The following is an 18,922-nucleotide window of genomic DNA, read 5'->3' on the forward strand; positions in this document are numbered from 1 at the left end:
TCGTTTGCTGCACACTGCTTGAATTTCAAATTCGAGGTCAGAAGCATTTCCTTCCTTTCGAGTGGTCTGTGAAATCCAGCAATTTCAGTTTCAGGAACTGCTATCGGAGAACGAAAAATTACATTGGAAAGGGAGCAAAGAAGCCAATTAAGGTGGGGGTGGTGGGAAGTCAATCAATTGTGCTCCCTGTTGGTTAGTAAGAGGGTTAGGTTGACGCAACACGATGATGTGAAATGGAACTGCTGAAGGAAGACGTCGATTCAGAAGCGAGGGATAAAAAGCCTGGCTCCCTAGCCAAGGCTCATGCTGTAAATGCCCTGGATGCAAGTCCTAGGGTTAAGTAGAGTTAGTGTTCACACCACTTCACACAGCCTTTGGAGTTAGAAAGATGAGTTTTAAACCAGGAAGGGCAGAGAGAGAGGGAGAGACAGAGAGAGTTAAAGGGAAATGCATAGAAACATAGCAAGACTCCCCAAAGAGCAGGCCTCACCTAACTCAGGAACTGTACTTCCTTATTTTGGCAGGCACCGCACCATGCCCAAGTCTCACTTGGCCAATTTAGAGACCTAGCGGAGTGGGAGTGCCTATCATGTAAACCTTAGGAAAAAAGCATTGTTTGAAGACAGCCGGTGCAAGGGTGCAAGGGTACCTTGCTGACAGAAAGCCAGTTAATGCAGCCAATGGTGTGGCAACCCACTCCCTGTTTCTAGAATGATTATTCCAATTAGATATCAAGCATGGGGTGGGGGGAAATCCTGTGTTTCAGAACAAAGAAGACGACCAGCTGGGTTTTTTATATCACGCTTTTCACTACCAGGAGGAGTCCCAAAGCAGTCTGCAAACACCTTTCCCTTTCCTCTCCTCACAACCCCTGTGAGGGAGGGGAGGCTGAGAGAGCCTTGATATTACTGAAGGAGAAGAAGAGTTGGTTCTTCTATGCCGCTTTTCTCTACCCGAAGGAGTCTCAAAGTGGCTTACAATCGCCTTCCCTTTACTCTTCCCACAACAGCCACCCTGAGCTCTTACAGGACTGCTCTGTGAGAACAGCTCTGAGAGAACTGTGACTGGCCCGAGGTCACCCAGCTGGCTGCATGTGGAGAAGCGAGGAATCGAATTCGGCTCTCAAGATTAGAATCCGCTGCTCTTAACCAATACGCCACGCTGGTTTTCCTTCATGACGTTCATCCTGCCAAAGGCATAAATAGGAATGTGTTTCTGCAGAATACATAAACAGTGGGGAGTCAGAGCCAGGCTATGGCCATCTTTTGACCTTGCCTCCTGCAAGTAAAGGTGATATTACTCATCGTCTCTGGCGTAATAATGAAATAAAGGGCGAGGGGAGGGGCTTGTCATTTCTTGCTGTGGTCAGGAATCCTTCCCAGGAAAATGGCAGGCTCTGGCAAGGGGTAGTGTAGGAGCACAAAACACACCACAACAAGACTTGCTGCGCATGTCTAACAGCATGCCCCTCGTTGCTCATCAGCGCTAGCTTTCAGCCTTTCCTCCCAGACAAACGCAGGCGGTGGAACCAGAAGCTGGGCAGCAACAGCAACGAATCTTTGCACGGCAGCCGGGATTCAATCAAGGGGAAGCAGGTGCTCACGCCAAGCTTCTCACCCAAGCACAACCAGACTGTCTTGTCTTTGAGGCAAGAAAAATCAAACCTCGGGGTTTTATTTGGCAAAAGAATTTGCACGCGGTGCTGTCGGCTTCCGATCTGGAAGTCGGCGACAGCAGAAAAAGAAGCTTCTTCGGCAGTGCGGAATACGCTGGTTCATGCGAGACCTGCTCTTTGTGGAACGAGGCTCCCTCGACCAAATGCCCTTGTGGCGGGGGGAGGGGGGAGTGGTGACGGTGCAAGGGTACCTTTAAATGTACCCGTGTCCTCTTCGTTTGAGAGACGCTGAAGCCACAGGCCTTGCTGAAGCTCACACTGCCATGGGCAATACTCTCCCTCTACAGCAGGGGGAGGCACACACCGACAAATAGCATTGGTTCAGAAACAAGAAGGAAACGAAGAGAAACAGAAGGGCAGAGAATCAGAAAGAACATAGAGATGGTGCGCGGAGGAGGGGGGGAGACACAAACCCAGAAATGGCTCAGGGCCACTGTTTCATCCGTCATAAATCGGTGAGATAGATTTTACCTTTGTGTATACAGCTGCGCATACCGTACACGAACCCATGTGGTGAACGCACCTCTCCTGCTGTGCTGTGCGTACGTGCCACAAGAATCCGCTGTCAAATAAGGATTCTCACTACATGGCAAATGTACGTCCACCTCACGTGTATCATGGGTGACGCAGGTCATACGCACACAGCTGTGCACGCACAAGCACAATATATGGTACAAAGATCTAAAGGCCGTTGTCTGGGAGCTCGAATTCAGAAAAGCAGAATTGCATAAAAACAATTCTCGTATCTCCCTCTTTTATTGCTGCCTTCTTTTGTCATCATGTGTTATTACTTCTTTAAATTGTTGTTATTGTCGGGCCTCAAAGATGGCCTTGGATACAAGTGATTTCCTTAGCAAGAATGAGCTAGGAAATCTGTCAATGTGGGGAGGCCTTTAGTGCTACGATCACCATGAACTAACTTTTCCTATGACAGGCAAACAAGACATACGAAAAAGGAGTCCTGGGAACTTCAGACCTGTAAATCTACCCTGAACAAAAGAAAACAAAACAAAAAAAAGCCCAGCAGATTACCTTCAAGTGGCAGCTTGACAATTTCCATGTAGAAAAATGTTAGGTTGCTCAACAGCAAGTCCTTTCTCCTTTCACGCAGGACGATAATAATAGCCTCGGCTAATCCGGGCCCATCTCACTAAAGCTCTTGATCGCCATTGGCTAACTGCTCAAAGGCTTGACTGAAAAAGCCCCCAAGCAAATCTTGCAAGAGGGAAGGGAGACTGCTGGCATCTGAGGCCCGTTTTGAAAGCGGAACTGCTTTGTTGGGAGAAGACACTCCTCCAAAGATACTTGAATCAAACCTGGCGGCGTCTCGCTGTCAAGCAAAATTAAGAAAATGGAACGGCAGGGAAGAAGAATAGGAGGTTTTTATACCCCGCTTAATCAACCTTAAGGAGACTCGAAGAGGCTTACCGTCACCTTTCCCTGCCTCTCCCCACAACAGGCATCTCATTAGGTGGCTCTGAGGGAAGGGTGACTGGCCCGTCGTCACCCAGCAGGTTCTTGTGGAGGAGTAGGGAGTCAAAGCCAGTTCTCCAGACTGGAGTCCTCCATTCCTAATCTAGCGATCCCCAACCTGTGGGCCGTGGACCACATGTGGTCCTTCGACTAATTGGAGGTGGGCCCCGAAGGATGCTTCCCCCCCCCCCCGGCCCTTTACAACACACTTCGGGTGTCATAGTCTCCCAGATGGGACTATCTCGTTGCAGAGAAACAAGCTCAGGGTTCCCATTGATTAGTCATTGTCCTTATGTTCATTGTTGTGGTGTGTCTGTATCTTATTTTGAAGGGATGTTTAAACATTACCATAGCGATCAGAGAGCGTTAGGGCAGTGGTTGAGAGTAGAGGAGTAAACTACCCCCCCCCCCCACACCGGGCCTCAGTAAAAGGCGTTGAGCGGTCCCCGGTGATAAAAAGGTTGGGGACCACTGCACTAGACCACACTGGCTCAGCCATTCGCTCTTTTTTGGCCAAGGCCCATTTAGGGCGTCTTCTCAGGTCCCCGCAAGAGGTTGGCTACTGAGACAGATTTCTAGAACGATGGAACAAGAAAAGCAGATGTGTTCATTTGCCCCCTCCCCCTTGAATGTATTAATTCAGGCACACACGAAGGAACTGGCTGTATTGTTTCCTCTTCTTTCCCTTGATGAAGGTCGAACTTTCTAGCAATGAATGATGTCAGACGGGACCAAAAGGGTATTTCGTCAGTTCAGTTCCCAAGGCTCCCTTCTCACATTTTTCAGTCTGTGGCCTCCTTCAAATGTGCCTGGGCTCTCAGGGGGCTAAACGGCCCCTGTTTATAGAGGCTGCACTAGATCTCCTCTTCTCCACGCTCACAATCGTGACAGAAGAAGTAACACGAATGCTGTGTGAAAAGCCTTGAGTTCTGGAGGCCCGTGGTTCCGAAACTTCCAAATAACTGAAGTGTGCCTTTTGTGAGGAAAGCTCCTTCTTGTTCCAACTTGCAACAGAAAACCCCTGAGGCAATTCGGGCTGCACTGTCCCCTCTGGCTGGCTGCAATCACCTCTCTCTCCATAACATTCGTGTGACTCACTGAGGATTGCCAAAGTGCCACAGATTGTAACCTCCACGTCAGGCGTGCGGCTGTGTTGTTTGTGCCATGGAAATTAATGACACGTCCCAGGCAGCTCTGTGGAGCTCAGGGAGAAAAGGATGAGGGACTGAATAGTAGAACTCGGGCTCCTTCCGCTGAGGAGGCAACAGTTTTCCTCAACTTTTTAAAAAAATCACTGGTTTAATTCCTGATTGGCTCTCAACCCGGAACTGTGATTGGCTGGGAACGCCAAACTTTCCCAGGTCAAGTCAGCCCTGGAGGTTTCACAAGCGACAGGCAGCGTGCCAGGATTTTGTCAGGAGCAGTTTCGGCCTTGGCTCGAAGCTCTCCTCCGTCCTGCTGCTGAACTACCTCCTCAGACGCTGAACGGATCTTTCACAAAAATTCGCTCAACCCTGACCTAACCTGGCAAGGAATCCAACCGGCTCCATTAAACAGCCAGCACAGAGCTTTCGTGTCAACTCAGGCTGGGCTCTCAAAACCCCATTTTTTAAAAATTGTTCTGTATTTTAAGATGATTTTAAAGTTAATTTTTAAAGTTTTAAAGTGTTGTGAGCCTCCCCGAGCCCGCTTGTGGGGAGGGGCGGCCCGGAAATCAAAATACCAATAAATATGTTTGCCTTAAGTGTGAATTCTTGCACTTTTTCCTAGATCCAAAAGTGAAAAGAGCGCTGTGTTACACACAGCAGGCAACAAGAGACAAAAAATAAGACAGGTTAGACAAAAAGTAGTTTCAGGAACTGCTTCTAAAGTTTTTTATTCATACCTCCCAACAATTCCCCACCAAGCTCATCAACTTTAAGGATTTCCAAACCTGACAAACAAAAACAAAAAAAGAGAAAGAAGAGCTACCAGTCAGCGAATATCTCTGCTCAGAGGAAAAAGAGAATCTACTAACCTTCACTGGAGACTTCCTCGTCCTCTTCCTCCTCCTCATCTCCTTCCTCTTCCTCCTCCTCCTCCTCTTCCTCCTCCACATCATGGTTTTTCTCAGTCTCCAGCTCCTCTTCGCTCTTCCCCTTCAGCATGGCATGTATCCGCACTGCCTCTTTCCATGGCACGCCACCCAGGTCGGAGGTGGGCTGCTGTGGCCGGTCTCCGTCTTCCTCCTCCTCCTCTTCTTCCTCCATCTCAGATTCAGAACTACTGCGCATGAAACGGGCAAGAAAACACACGATGCCTCTCAAAAGGACTGGCTACGGCACTTTGGAAATCTGCACAGACAAAGAGCACTAAGTTTCCTTTCTCACAACCTGAGCAGGACTTTGGAAGGAAAGGGGCTGTGGTCACTGGGTTAGGACAAGGAGATGACCACAGACGAGGCACCCCCTTTACAAAAGAACCTCACAACATGACTCCTCACATTATTAGACTGATCTTGTATTTTAGACAGGTCCTGCATTGGGCAGGAGATTGAACTAGATGGCTTGTCTGGCCCCTTCCAACTCTATGACTCTAAGATGGCTGCCTATGGAGGTGGTGAGCTCCCCCGCACCAGCGATCTTTAAGCAGTGGCTGGACAAATACATATCATGGGTGCTTTAGGCTGATCTTGCATTGAGCAGGGGGTGGGACTAGATGGTTGAGGGCTCCTCCTCAAAAGGGAGCATCTTTCCCAACCTTGGAGGCTAACAGTGAAACCCTAAAGAGACTAAGAACGATGGAAGTCACTGAAGTCAACAGAATTAGGAAGATACAACTCTGTTTAGGATTGCACTGTAAATTACCATGTATCCGCCTTCATTTCTCTTTAGTTTGTCTCTTGGACTCCCCTCGTGCCTCTGGAATTATTGAAAATAATTGAGATACCACCACAATCCCTGATATTTTTTTTCTAAGCAGTAGACAAGGATTTTAATGGGACTGGCGGCACCACAAGTTCCCACACGTTTTTGCCTGTTGTCTTTGCCTGATCTGTTTCGCAGCATGAACTTTTAATTCTTGGGTTTTAATATTTGTTGGATTCCCACCTCTGTGCCAAAGAAACTGTGAGCCATCTATCTTCGCAAGAGATTTGGGAACAGATTTTTCTTAACATTTTTTTTTACAAGGCTGTTAAGTGAAATTATGAGCAAACTTCACAAATGCGCCATCCACAGGGGAATTTTATCTAGACAAGGGAAAGATAATTGTAATTTCCTCAACTTCGAAGAATGCGTTTCCCCCCCCCCCCTAAAGATCTGCGTTAAAGACTCATTCAAAGTCTGTTTTTTATTTTTGCACATTGTTTTGACAGATAGCTAGCCCTCAAAAAGAGGAATGTTGGCTTTGCCGGGTTGGAAGAGAAATCAGTTTTATGTTTACTGTCTTTAAAAATAGCATCTGGAGCATGCCCGTTTGCAGCCCCATCAAAACATAGAACTCTGGCTCAAACTGCATGCCAAACGGAGTTCTACCGGTAACGCTTCTGAGTATTGTTTGTCACTTTTTGTTTGGTTTACTTACTTAGCTGTTCATACCCTGCTTATGGCGTTGTTCTTCCCTCTATAATTTTCCCCCCAGAACAACCACCCTGTGAGGTTGGTCAGGCTGAGAGAGACAGTGTGACTGGTCCAGGTGTGGGTCAGTAAGCTTCTATGGCAGAACAAGGATTCAAACCTGTGAGGGAGGTGGGGCATAGAGAGCTCTGAGGAAGACCCAGCAGGCTTCATGTGGAGGCGAATCAAACCCAGTTCTCTGGATTACAGGCTTCTGCTCTTAACTATTACACCACACTGGCTCTATTAGCCTGGGCGTGTGTGCATGTATCGGTTTTTTTCCTCTCAAGACAAGGCTGTTCCAATTGTTCAGGGATTTATTTAATTTAAAGTATCCTAGAATTCCCCTTACTCCATAGTTTGACCCTGATAAAGAGGCCTAAATCGGAGTGTAGCAAATGTCCATAGACTAATGTCTTTATATCAGCTGGTTCATGACTTCGGCTGCCTTTTCTTGCACAAGTGTGGCCGAATATTGAACCGGGGACTACAAGGACAGTGAAAGGTTCACCTCTCCATGACTCCTACAGTTTAAATAGGCATCCAGCAGAAAGGCTGCCTCCTGGCATCGATGCCCACAAGAGCAGGGAGAAGATTTAGGTCTTCCCCACAGAGTTTGAATACGCCCCTTTACTTTTGTCTGTATAAATTAATGGCTAGGAAAAAGACCAGCAGTCCCCATGGGCTGGAGGGGGAGAACGAATGATCCTGCTTCTTCCCACTATATGTCTTCATTTGATTTGGGGGTGGGGGGTGAGAGGACAATCCTATTTCTCTCCTTTATATGGCTTTCCATGATAGGCCACAGGGGGTTCCTCTTGGCAGGACAAAAGACAAGCGAGAAAATTAGAATTTTCAGTTTCCTTTGGTTCGGGGTGGTAGGAAATGTGGGGGCGCTATGAACCCCGCCAAAGTGGGGAGTCGGGAAGCTGAACAAAGTAGAGTCACCTGCTGGGCACGTCCTCTTCCGTCCCTTTGTCCAGCACGCTGCTGAGGTTGTGCTCTGCCAGCGTCTCCTCGGGCACTTCTTCGAGTTCTTCTTCCCGCTGGACCGAGAGCCGATAATTCTCCAGCTCAATCCTCTCCGGCGTACCACGGACTCTCTTGGCCAGACTGGGTTCTTCTAGGCCGTTGACATTGGGAGCTGAAGAAAGAGAATGAACAAGGGGGAGGGGGGAGTTTACCAGCGTTGACCCAGTGTGAAAATCTGCAACCAAATGCTGAAACTGGATTAACGAATCAGCACTCCAAACACATCTCCAAGCCCGGTATTAAATTTGATTCCTCTGCAAGTGTACAAGTGATTGTATATGGACAGGGATGCCAGACTGTCTGGTGGCTATGGGGGTCTTCAGCTGCCAGCCCCCATGTCTCTGCCACTGGCCAGCGGAACAGTGAGAAGGGGGATTACCTCCCCCTCCAAAAGGGAGGGAAGCCGGAAATTAATCCAATGTGCCTCTGTGGTCCAGAAGAGGCATAGGCACATCAGGGACAACACTCTGATTTTGGGACAAAACTCTATGGTAGAAGCTAGTTCTACCTTAAGAGTTTTGACCAGAAACCTGAATGTCACCCCCCCCCCAATCACTTCCGGATCACATAGGCAGGTCACATTAATTTCCATCTCTCCTCTCCTCTCCCAGTTAAGTATATTTCCAGTGTTCCTCCCCACCGACTGTTCCAAGGGACTTGGCAACTGTATATATTGACCCTGTGAAGTTGCTATTAAATGGAGGATTTGGAAAGCAAATTCTAAGGAAGGAGGTCTTCAAACACACAAACAGCTGAAGAGGCTCACTCCCAGATGGACACACACCGCACAACAAGGTGATTAGCTCCGTAGATGATCGAAGTGGCCATCGCTCTATGGCAACTATCTATGCTTGGCATGCAGAAGGTCCAAGGTTCAATCCCTGGCATCTCCAAGTAGAAGGATCAGGTAGTAGTTGTGGTGCTGGAGGAGAGTGTTATGGATACTGCGGACCATCAAAAAGACAAGTGGGTTCTCCATCAAGCCAAGCCTGAACTCTCCCTAGAAGCTAAAATGACTGAACTCTTCTCATATTATGAGAAGACAGGACCCACAGGAAAAGATAACAGTAAGAAATTTTGAAAGCAAGAGAAAGACCCAACATGGTTCAGTCAAGGAAGCTACAGCCCTCAATTTGCAGGGCTTTTAGGACGTTTTGGAGGTCAATAACTCATAGGCTGCCAAAAGAAGCAACATGATTGTACATCCACAGTAGGTGATGGGAAAGACTTCTGTCTAAGATCCAGGAGAGCTGCTGCCAGTCTGAGCAGGCAATACTGACTTGGATGGACCAAGGGTCTGATTCAGTAGAAGGCTTCACGTCACGTTCTTCAATTCAAAAAGGATGTGGACAAAATTGAGAGAGAGCAGAGGCGAGTGAAGAGGGTGATCCAGGGTCTGGGGAACAAGTCCTAGGAGGAAAGGCTGACGAACTGGGAAACATTCCACCTGGAGAAGAGGAGGTTGAGAGGGGACAGGATGGTTCTCTTTAAGTCTTTGAAAGGTTGTCACTTGGAGGAGGGCAGGGAAAGTTTCCTGTCGGCAGCAGAAGAGAGGACCCACAGAAATGAGTTTAAATTACGTGGAGATTGGTACTGGCTAGTTATCAAGAAAAACATTTCATTTTCAGAGTAGTTCAGCAGTGGAATGGGCTGCCTCAGGAGGTGGTGAGCTCCCCATCACTGACAGTCTTCAAACAGTGGCTAGACAGATGCTTATCATGGATGCTTTAGGCTGATCCTGCATTGAACAGATGGCCCAGATAGCCTCTTCCAACTCTATGATTTTGTGTTCACACAGCATTGACTACATTACTACCAGTAGGAAATCATGGTTCCCTGTGATAAAATCCTCCCTGCAAGTAGAAAACTTGTATGGCAGAAAGAGGGCTAGGGTAGAACCTCTCTTGCTGCTATGTCAGCTTCCTACTTGCTGGGAACATTTTTCTACACAGAAGATAGTTAAAATGCTATTCCCTACTTGCAATGAGAGAGGTAGTTCAGTCTGTCACATCCATATCCTGCCTAAACCACCTGGCACCAGGATACCTGAAGGACCAATTTATTTGGCATGAACCTCACTTCCTGCTGAAGCCTTCAACACCAGTTCTTGTCCAAGTGTCCTGTCTTTGGAAGTTTGAGGAAACAGGTCATTAAAGTCCTTTCAGTGATGGTGTCCCAACCGTGGAGTTCCCTCCCTTAGAAGCACTTTGTCATCTCTTGGGGGCCAGGCAAATCCCAAGTTTTTGGAGGGTATTTTTGTAAATTTGGGAATGGCTGATATTGTTATTTTGGTCAAATTGCTTGGTTGCTTGGTTTAATTAATTAATTACATGCTTGGTTTAATTTATACGGTTTTGCTGACAATGCTTTTTAATTGCCAGCGTATTTATCATGGATTCTGCCTCGGTTTATTATTGTTCTTTTTAATGGATTCAGAAAGACCGACGGAAGGCTACATTTTGTTGAGGGGGCAGATTAATCAAATCATCCCCACCACCACCTCATTTTGCTCTACCTGCTTACGTAACCTAGAAGAAGAAGAAGCAGAGTTGGGTTTTATAGCCCGCTTTTCACTACCCGAAGGAGTCCCAAAGCAGCTTGCGATCACCTTACCTTCCTCTCCCCACAACAAGACCCCTAGGAGGTAGATGGGGCTGAGAGAGCTCTGACAGAACTGCTCTTTGAGAACAGATCTAACAGGATGGTGATTAGCCCAAGGTCACCCTGCATGTGGGGGAATGGGAAATCAAACCCAGTTTTCCAGATTAGGGGCCGCCCTTCATAACGACTACACCAAGCTGGCTCTTTAAGTGGATGTGTGCCTATCGACACAAGCCTTTTACTTGCAAGCATTCATTTAGAACAACTTCCTAAGCTTGCCAACTCCAGGCAGAGAAATTCCTGGATATTTGGAGATGGGGCCTGAGGGAGCGTGGGATCTCAACAGAGTATAGTGCTATAGAGCCCACCCACTAGAGCAGGGGTAGTCAAACTGCGGCCCTCCAGATGTCCATGGACTACAATTCCCATGAGCCGCTGCCAGCAAATGCTGGCATGTGCTCATGGGAATTGTAGTCCATGAACATCTGGAGGGCCGCAGTTTGACTACCCCTGCACTAGAGTATCCATTTTCTCCGGGGGAGCTGGACTTTGTAGAGGAGTTATAGTGCCAGATCACCAGGCTCCACCTGTAGGTTGGCACCCCTATCCCTCTCAATTCTTCATTCACAATCACAAAAACAAATCATAATCCCTGTTCCACCACAGTACCAAACAAATCTGTTCCTTTAGTTTCCCTGATTATGGGCAGAACGGGCTGGCTAAACTTAGAACAAACTATGCAAATGTAACCCGTCAGCAACATCCTGGTTATATAAAGCGTCAGTCCGTTTAATTCCAACATATGCTGTCTTTCTCACATTGCCCCATGATTATCCTTATGCTCCACTTAACATGAAATACGGCTTGATCAGGAATAGCTCCAGGAAAGCCCTGATGTGACCACACTTCTGCTTTGACCTCATTAGGCCTACAGCCCCTGCAGGAATACGCTAGAGAGGGTCCCCTGAACATTCAGATTTCATTTCATTTTTAAAAAACAAAGAATCTTCCAGCTGTTGTTATTAAGAAATAATTCAGTGATCAGTAAAGCCATTTCAGCCTTCTAGATTTCTGGTCAGCTTGTTGTTGTTGTTAGGTGCGAAGTTGTGTCCGACCCATTGTGACCCCATGGACAATGATTCTCCAGGCCTTCCTGTCCTCTACCATTCCCCGGAGTCCATTTAAGTTTGCACCCACTGCTTCAGTGACTCCATCCAGCCACCTCATTCTCTGTCGTCCCCTTCTTCTTTTGCCCTCAATCGCTCCCAGCATTAGGCTCTTCTCCAGGGAGTCCTTCCTTCTCATGAGGTGGCCAAAGTATTTGATCTGGTCAGCTCACATGGGGAAATGGGATAACTATAACACATTTAGGTACTTAGCACATTTTTGATGCTATTTTATTCAAATAATTTAATTAAATTAGAGAGAACAGCTTCCTTCAACAAGAACCTACTCATATATGGCCCTAGACCATGTTTCCCTGGTGTCAGACTTTGGGGGCAGGGGAATAACACAAGACAGGGACTTTTTGGTGGCAGCACCAGGATTACTGGAATTCTACTTCCTCCAAAGCATTTGTTCCATATCCACTTTTAGGAAATGGGTTATATCAAGTTTTTGAAAAGCAAGCTTCTGCTTTACAGCAGAGGTAGTCAACCTGTGGTCCTCCAGATGTACATGGACTACAATTCCCATGAGCCCTTGCCAGCGTTTGCTGGCAGGGGCTCATGGGAATTGTAGTCCATGAACATCTGGAGGACCACAGGTTGACTATTCCTGCTTTACAGGATCTATGTAACGTGGCTGGGAAAGATCATCTGGAGATTTGGGCTGAGTTGCCACCAATATAGAGATGACACTCAGTTCTGTTTTGCGCTACCGGCAGATCCTAGAGAGGCAGAAGAAACGATAAACAGATGCTTGAAGACAGTTTTGGAATTTATTTATTTTTGAATTTATACCTGACAATGTCGCTTTGAGGCGGCTTACAGAATGAAACGATGAAACAACATAGCCCATAAAATTCCATTAACTAACATTAGTTAGTCATGAAATGGAAACAGTTATAAAGAGGGCGGCACAAAACAATATTCCCCCGACCCAGCTCGGCTGGTCTCAAACCAAGGACCAAAGTCTTAATCGTGTAACTACAGGTCCTGATCTTCCACATTCAATATGGGACACACAGGATAGGGCGGGACCCCCAGATCGCAACTCAGGTCAATGAAGGCTAAAAGCTGAAACTTAATCCCGACAAAACAGAGGAGCTACTAGTGGGGGAAGGGTCTGACTCAGGTATTGGGACACCTTCTGTTCTGGTAGGAATTGTACTCCCCCTAAAGGTGCAGGTCTGTAGTTTGGGGGTGCTGCTGGACCCAGGCCTCCTATGGGATAAAGAGGTGGCAGTGGAGGCCAGGTGTGCTTGGGGTGGTGAACCAGTTAGAATCATAGAGTTGGAAGGGGCCACACAGGCCATCTAGTCCAACCCCCTGCTCAACGCAGGATCAGCCCTAAGCATCCTAAAGCATCCAAGAAAAGTGTGTATCCAACTTTGCTTGAAAACTGCCAGTGAGGGGGAGCTCACCACCTCCTTAGGCAGCCTATTCCACTGCTGGACTACTCTGACTGTGAAATTTCCCCCCCCTGATATCTAGCCTATATCATTGTACTTGTAGTTTAAACCCATCACTGTGTGTCCTCTCCTCTGCACCCAGTTGTGGCTCTTCCTGCACAGAAAAGATCTTGCCACTATGGGGCGTGTCATGGTAACAACTAAATTATATTATTCCAATGTGTTTTATGTCAGGCTGCCCCTGAAGACTGTCCAGAAGCTACAGTCCGTATAGAATGTTATGACCACAATGCCACCTGGATTGGGTGGTAGGGGCCATATTGCTTCTTCCAGCTACAAAGGCTTCCAATTGCTTCTGGGCTCAATTCCATGCATTATGCTTAATCTTATAGCCCTGTACAGTGTGGGATCAACATACCTTAAGGCAGGGGTAGTCAACCTGTGGTCCTCCAGATGTTCATGGACTACAATCCCTGTTTGCAGGCAGGGGCTCATGGGAATTGTAGTCCATGAACATCTGGAGGACCACGGGTTGACTACCCCTGCCTTAAGGAGCGCTTTCGCCCAGATGAACCCACCCATACCCTTGAGCGATCGTCAAGAGACCTTGCTTCAGTTGCTGGATGGGAGCAACCGAGAATGGGTATTCTTGGCCATGGCAACAAAACTTTGCCTCGTTTTGCACCGCTAACACATTTCTGCTTTTTGTACGACACCCTGGGAAACTGAATTGGAGCATGAAATCTAAAAAAGGATGGAGAGGCACTCAGGCCATAGCTGATTTTGTCGTCTGTGAAACAAGGTCTATCAGGGGAGAACTGGCCCGTAATGATGCTCTCTGTCCTGGGCTGATAGCAAAGACAAAATGAACCTTGGATAACAGAAAACTCACCAAAAGGATAAAGAACAATGAAGATTTACCTACTTCTGTTTTTTAAAGACTACAGAGTAACCGAGTTCAAATGCCTAGCAGCATCCGGGTTTTAAGAGGCCCCTCTTGGTTTTCCTTATTATTCTGGCTCATTCTAACAATAAAACACTCAAGAGTTCCTTTAAAAGGCACAGGAAGGCCCTGAAGATGTGAGGCAGGAATTAAGAAGCACTTTTGTTAATGGCTGTAATCTCAGCCTGGGCCCTCAGAGCAGAAGAATAACAATGCAGTGGCAATTAAGACCTCTTGTTTCAAGCAGGAATAAAGGCAGTGTTAGCAGAATATGCATTTGCTGGAGTATTTCTTCCCCTCCTTTTAAAATAATGCTGGGATTTAACCCCACTTTAAAGACAGGTCTTATTCAGTAAGCCTCCATGATTGTAACAGACATTTATGGTCATTTATCCAGGCTTCAGAATTGCATTCATTTTAGATTTCAAGCAGAGATTAAAAACATAAATTGTGGCTGGAAAAAATAAGACATGCTCAGTTAAGGATTGATCTAAGACTGGCTGTCTGGATAAGGTTCACCTCTCCCTTACCAAATTTTTCAGTTTTATTTCTTGTGGTTTTCTTTCATACATTTTTCTTCCTTCCCCCTCTGCTCTGTTCAGAGGTGGGAGAATATGCTACCAGGGGTAGCCAAACTGCGTCCTTCCAGATTTCCATGGACTACAATTCCCATGAATTCACTGGCAGGGGCTCATGGGAATTGTAGTCCATGGACATCTGGAGGGACGCAATTTGGCTACCCCTGTGACTTACAGAAGGGAAAGGCTGCTTGATAGCATTCCATTATATTGAAAAACAACCAGAACCTTTGCATTTTTAAAAACATTGTACATCAGGGAAGGGGTCGAGACTTATCTGATGAGCATACACATTGCATTTGGAGGTGTCCCAGCATCTCTGGAAATGGGGTGGGGAAAAGACCTCCCTGCTCAAGATTTGGGAGATCTGCTGTCAATGACATTAACAACCAGGCGAAACAAACCAGTGGTCTAAATCCAGTATAAGACATCCTGCACCTGTGTTAAGTGCTATCAAGTTGCTACAGACCTACGGCAACTGTATGAATTAAGGACCTCCCAGATATCATGTCACTAACTGCCTTGCTCCGACGGTCTTGTAAGCTGAGGGCTGTAGCTTCCTTCGGTCAGTCCATCTCATGTTGGATCTTCCTCTTTTCCTACTGCCTTCGACTTGACTTTTCCAGTGACTCTTGATTTCCCATAATGTGGCCAAAGTACAACAACTTCAGTTTAGCCATTTCTACTTCCAGGGAGAGGGCAGGAAAGCCTGGAGGATCATTGTCCATGGGGTCGTGATGGATCGGACATGACTTCGCACCTAACAACAACAACTTCTAGGAATTGTTCAGGCTTGGTTTGCTCTGGAAGACACTGATATGTCTTTTTGGCGGACGACAGGATCCGTAAAAGTCTCCTCCAATGCCACGTTTCAAATGAACCGATGTCTTCCTGTTGGCTTTCTTCATTGTCCAGCTTCCTCACCCATACATTGTGATGAATCACAGAATCACAGAGTTGGAACGGACCCCCAGGGTCATCTAGTCCAATCCACTGCAGAAAGCAGGAAATTCACAACTACTTGTCCACCCACAGTGACCCCAATTCTATGCCCTGATGATGCCCCCCCCCCCAAAAAAAACCTCCAGAATCCCTGGCCAATCTGGCCTGGAGGAAATTCGCCTCCTGACCGAATGGGAGAATATTACGGGAGAATATTAAGGCATGAATTTTCTGTTGCCAATGACACCTCCTTAAGAGTTTTCTCTCAATTGCCTTCTGATTTCTCTGTTGCAGCCTCCATTTAATTCTACTATTTATACCCCGCGCTTTCTCAGGGGGTTCATGATGGATGGTTGTAAGCTGCTTTGGGATTTGTTAAGATAGAGAAAAGGGCTTTTCCGTCTTCTTCCACAAATACCAGACTCCCTTTTCTGACTATGGGCAACATCCTCTCAGCTTCAGGTTCCCCTGTCTATAAAATGGGTACAACAGTGATCTCCTTAAAAGACTGCTGTGAGGACACACACAAAAAGACTTCCAAACGCTTAGAAAAGTATAAGAAACAGTTCTTGTGGTTGTCATTTCACTCTCTGTCCTCCAAGGGAACCTCTAAGTCCATTTCAGTCCTTATTACAAAAGCTGAACATTAATTCTGCACCAGAATACTGCATGTTTTCAAGAGTCCTTAGAGTCCTGCTGCAGCGACTAGGTTACGGAGGAAGAGGCTAAATAGGGTGATCGAAAAAATCTAGTGCTAAGAACTAAACATCCTTAAATAGGAACATGTTCTAGTCCTTAACTCAACCGTTTTGAATTTTAGGAACCCTTGGCCTGCAAACAGTACACAGATGACCCGAAACATGCTGTTTTCCTCCAAGTGGGCAGGCTGTTTTATGAAAGCTAACAAGGTTTGGGGGAGGAGGTGTTACTTATTCCAGACTTTCAGAGCGCCAACTTCTCGATAAAAAGAATGTCAGGGTCGAGATTACAGCACTGCAATGGTCACGCTTTTCGGCTCTTTCCCTTGTGTGTGACAGTTCCAAGATAATCTCCTTTTCTGCGATGTGTTTGTTGTGGGAAGATGCCGTGGTGACTCTTTCAACTAGACAACAGTGTCGGTCTGAAGCAGCACAACAAAAATTTGAGTCCAATTAAAGGCATGAGCTTTCGTGTGCATGCGCAATCCCTCAGCCAATATTGCTCCAATGTTCTGTGAACAACAATTGAACCCAAGGGACCAATTTGCTTTCTAGCAAAGAATTCTCAAACTGCATATTTGGACTTATGATGCTGTTTACTCATTTGCTACTGTTTTTCTTTCCCCTTATTACTGTACTCTTACGATCCTCGCTCCATTGACTGAGGAAGTGTGCATGCACACGAAAGCTCACGTCCTGAATAAATCTTTGTTGGTCTTAAAGGTGCCACTGGACTCAAATTTCCTTGATTGACTCCTTGATCGACACCTCTCCCCGCTTCAACTGTGCTTTATCAAGTTAGGGATCTGTACCTGGATGGCTACGTCTGGTGAAATTACCTCTCTAGTGTGGGGTAGGAAAGTTTGCTGGCATCAAGGTTTGTGGGTCAGGGCTGGCTGAATAGATATTTACACAGCCCTTTGCTAGTTCCATCTGTACATGGTAGCTCCTCTTGCAGAGCTTGGACCAGGGATAGTCAAACTGCAGCCCTCCAGATGTCCGTGGACTGCAATTCCCATGAGCCCCTGCCAGCGTTCGCTGGCAGGGGCTCATGGGAATTGCAGTCCATGGACATCTGGAGGGCTGCAGTTTGACTACCCCTGGCTTGGACTATGAGAAATGCCAAGGTTCCACCCATCAACATCATGATAAATTCTTGACTACACACACTTCTGAATTGCCATTCATTTAAAATGCATCTCGCTTTGTTTCACATGGAAGCCAAGGCGTTCAGGGCGTTCAATTCAGTGTTAAAACAGCTTTATTTCGCCATCTGCATGAGAAGTGTGTGGAATGCCTACAGTCTGGTTCAAAATTAAGCGACTTCATGGAAAAGTGCATGAGAAAGTTCTGGTGGGGCGAGGAGAACTTCAACTGCCTTAAATTGGGTTCACTGTGGTGGGCAGGTAGTTGTGCTTTGCTGCATTGTGCAGGGGGTTGGACTAGATGACCCTGGAGGTCCCTTCCAACTCTATGATTCTAAATATACTTTTACCCCTTGGAGTATCATTGCTGGCTATACTCACAAATTAAATACGTTGACTCCTCCTGCCTCTCAAAATCTGTACCACTATATCTTTCTGATAAGGCCTTGGAGGAGGACCGTGTCTTATGACTCATTTAACACCCACTCAGGGTAGCTGTCTGTCCAGTGGCCAGCCAATCGCCTTCTGTCTCCCACCCCTGACCACTCCCTCCTCCTTCCACTTCCCTGTGAGGCTCGGAGGCTGCAGATCCCTGCCACATGAGAGCTGCCCCTGCTGGTGAGTTCCCTAACAGCTGCCTGCAGCCTTTCCAGGTCCTGGGGGGGAGGGCAAGGCCATCCCCAGAGTTCTTCCCCCCCACCCCTCCAATCTAGCTCCCGTTATATTCCTGAATGCAATGGGCTTGGCCCCTAGTAGCACTATGAGTTGCTTATGCATTTATCAACTCCCTTCTATGATGAGCCAAGTGACACAAGGGGGATGGAAATTTAGCGGGGTTCTGAGGAGTTCAAAGTAGAAAGGGCAAATTGCCTTGCCAGTTACGGAGCCATCTACGTCTAGCCTGAAAAAAAATAAGATTGTAGCCAAGCCAGGAGACGTGGTAGTTCAAGAGTCAGGTCTTGCATGAACCAAATCCCAGGTTGTATCTCCGGTAGCATGTCTGGGAACATCTCTAGTCAAGACCTTGAAGAAGCCAGGCAGGATTGCTTTGAGATGACTTAAAAAGGGACAATGGGCTGATTCCATATAAAGCAGTCATGAATGTTTTCAGCTGTCTACTAGGGTCGTGTGCAGCGGCGTCCGAATCGTCCGTTCCAGGCCGACGGCTGAATCGGACGCTGCCATACACAACCCTACCCCATGGGTTTCAGTAGGCACCAAACTCAACTTCACAGGTCTGGGGAACTGCCAAAGAAAACCATCGCCGGCTGCATTTACACCAGAAGTGTTATGGAAGCTTCCAATCCACTTCACCAACTAGAACAATTAGGGCAGATCTTTCAAAGGCCGAAGAGAAGTCAAGAACTCCTTGTACTTTTGAGCAGCCCCGTGAAATGTCCATCGACACAATTCCACAGATTTTAAAACTTTATGCCGTGGGCAGAAATGTAGATGATGTTCTGGAATTTCACAAAAATAAACAAAGGCCAGCTTTGCCATCTCACGACATGAAAAATAAATCAAAGGCCTATTAAGGGGGGAACGCGATGAAGTACTATATGAAGGAATGTTAGGGCCCAAAGAGATGGGAAGGCGCAGAATAATTCAGGAAGAGGATCGCAAAAGTATGATTCATGACACTTTCACGAAGGGTAAAGGAATGGGAA

The 18,922-nt window shown here is 46.9% G+C and overlaps 1 protein-coding gene across 18 annotated transcripts in view; it reads right to left on the bottom strand.

Annotated features, from left to right (window-relative positions):
* The window catches only part of MICAL3 (microtubule associated monooxygenase, calponin and LIM domain containing 3), a 237,879-nt gene that overhangs the window by 59,948 nt on the left and 159,009 nt on the right, over positions 1-18,922 (bottom strand). For 14 of the 18 annotated variants that reach the window (XM_077340668.1, XM_077340665.1, XM_077340667.1 and 11 more), the window contains 3 exons: positions 7,693-7,888; positions 5,166-5,413; positions 1,867-1,956 (listed from right to left, as the gene is read on the bottom strand). In XM_077340668.1, coding sequence (XP_077196783.1) covers positions 1,867-1,956; positions 5,166-5,413; positions 7,693-7,888 — 534 coding nt within the window. The remainder of the gene's footprint in view (positions 1-1,866; positions 1,957-5,165; positions 5,414-7,692; positions 7,889-18,922) is intronic. The other 4 variants (XM_077340673.1, XM_077340677.1, XM_077340676.1 and 1 more) reach the window with 2 other exon arrangements.

Source organism: Paroedura picta, chromosome 5 (assembly GCF_049243985.1).
Source record: "Paroedura picta isolate Pp20150507F chromosome 5, Ppicta_v3.0, whole genome shotgun sequence".
Lineage (NCBI taxonomy): Eukaryota > Metazoa > Chordata > Lepidosauria > Squamata > Gekkonidae > Paroedura > Paroedura picta.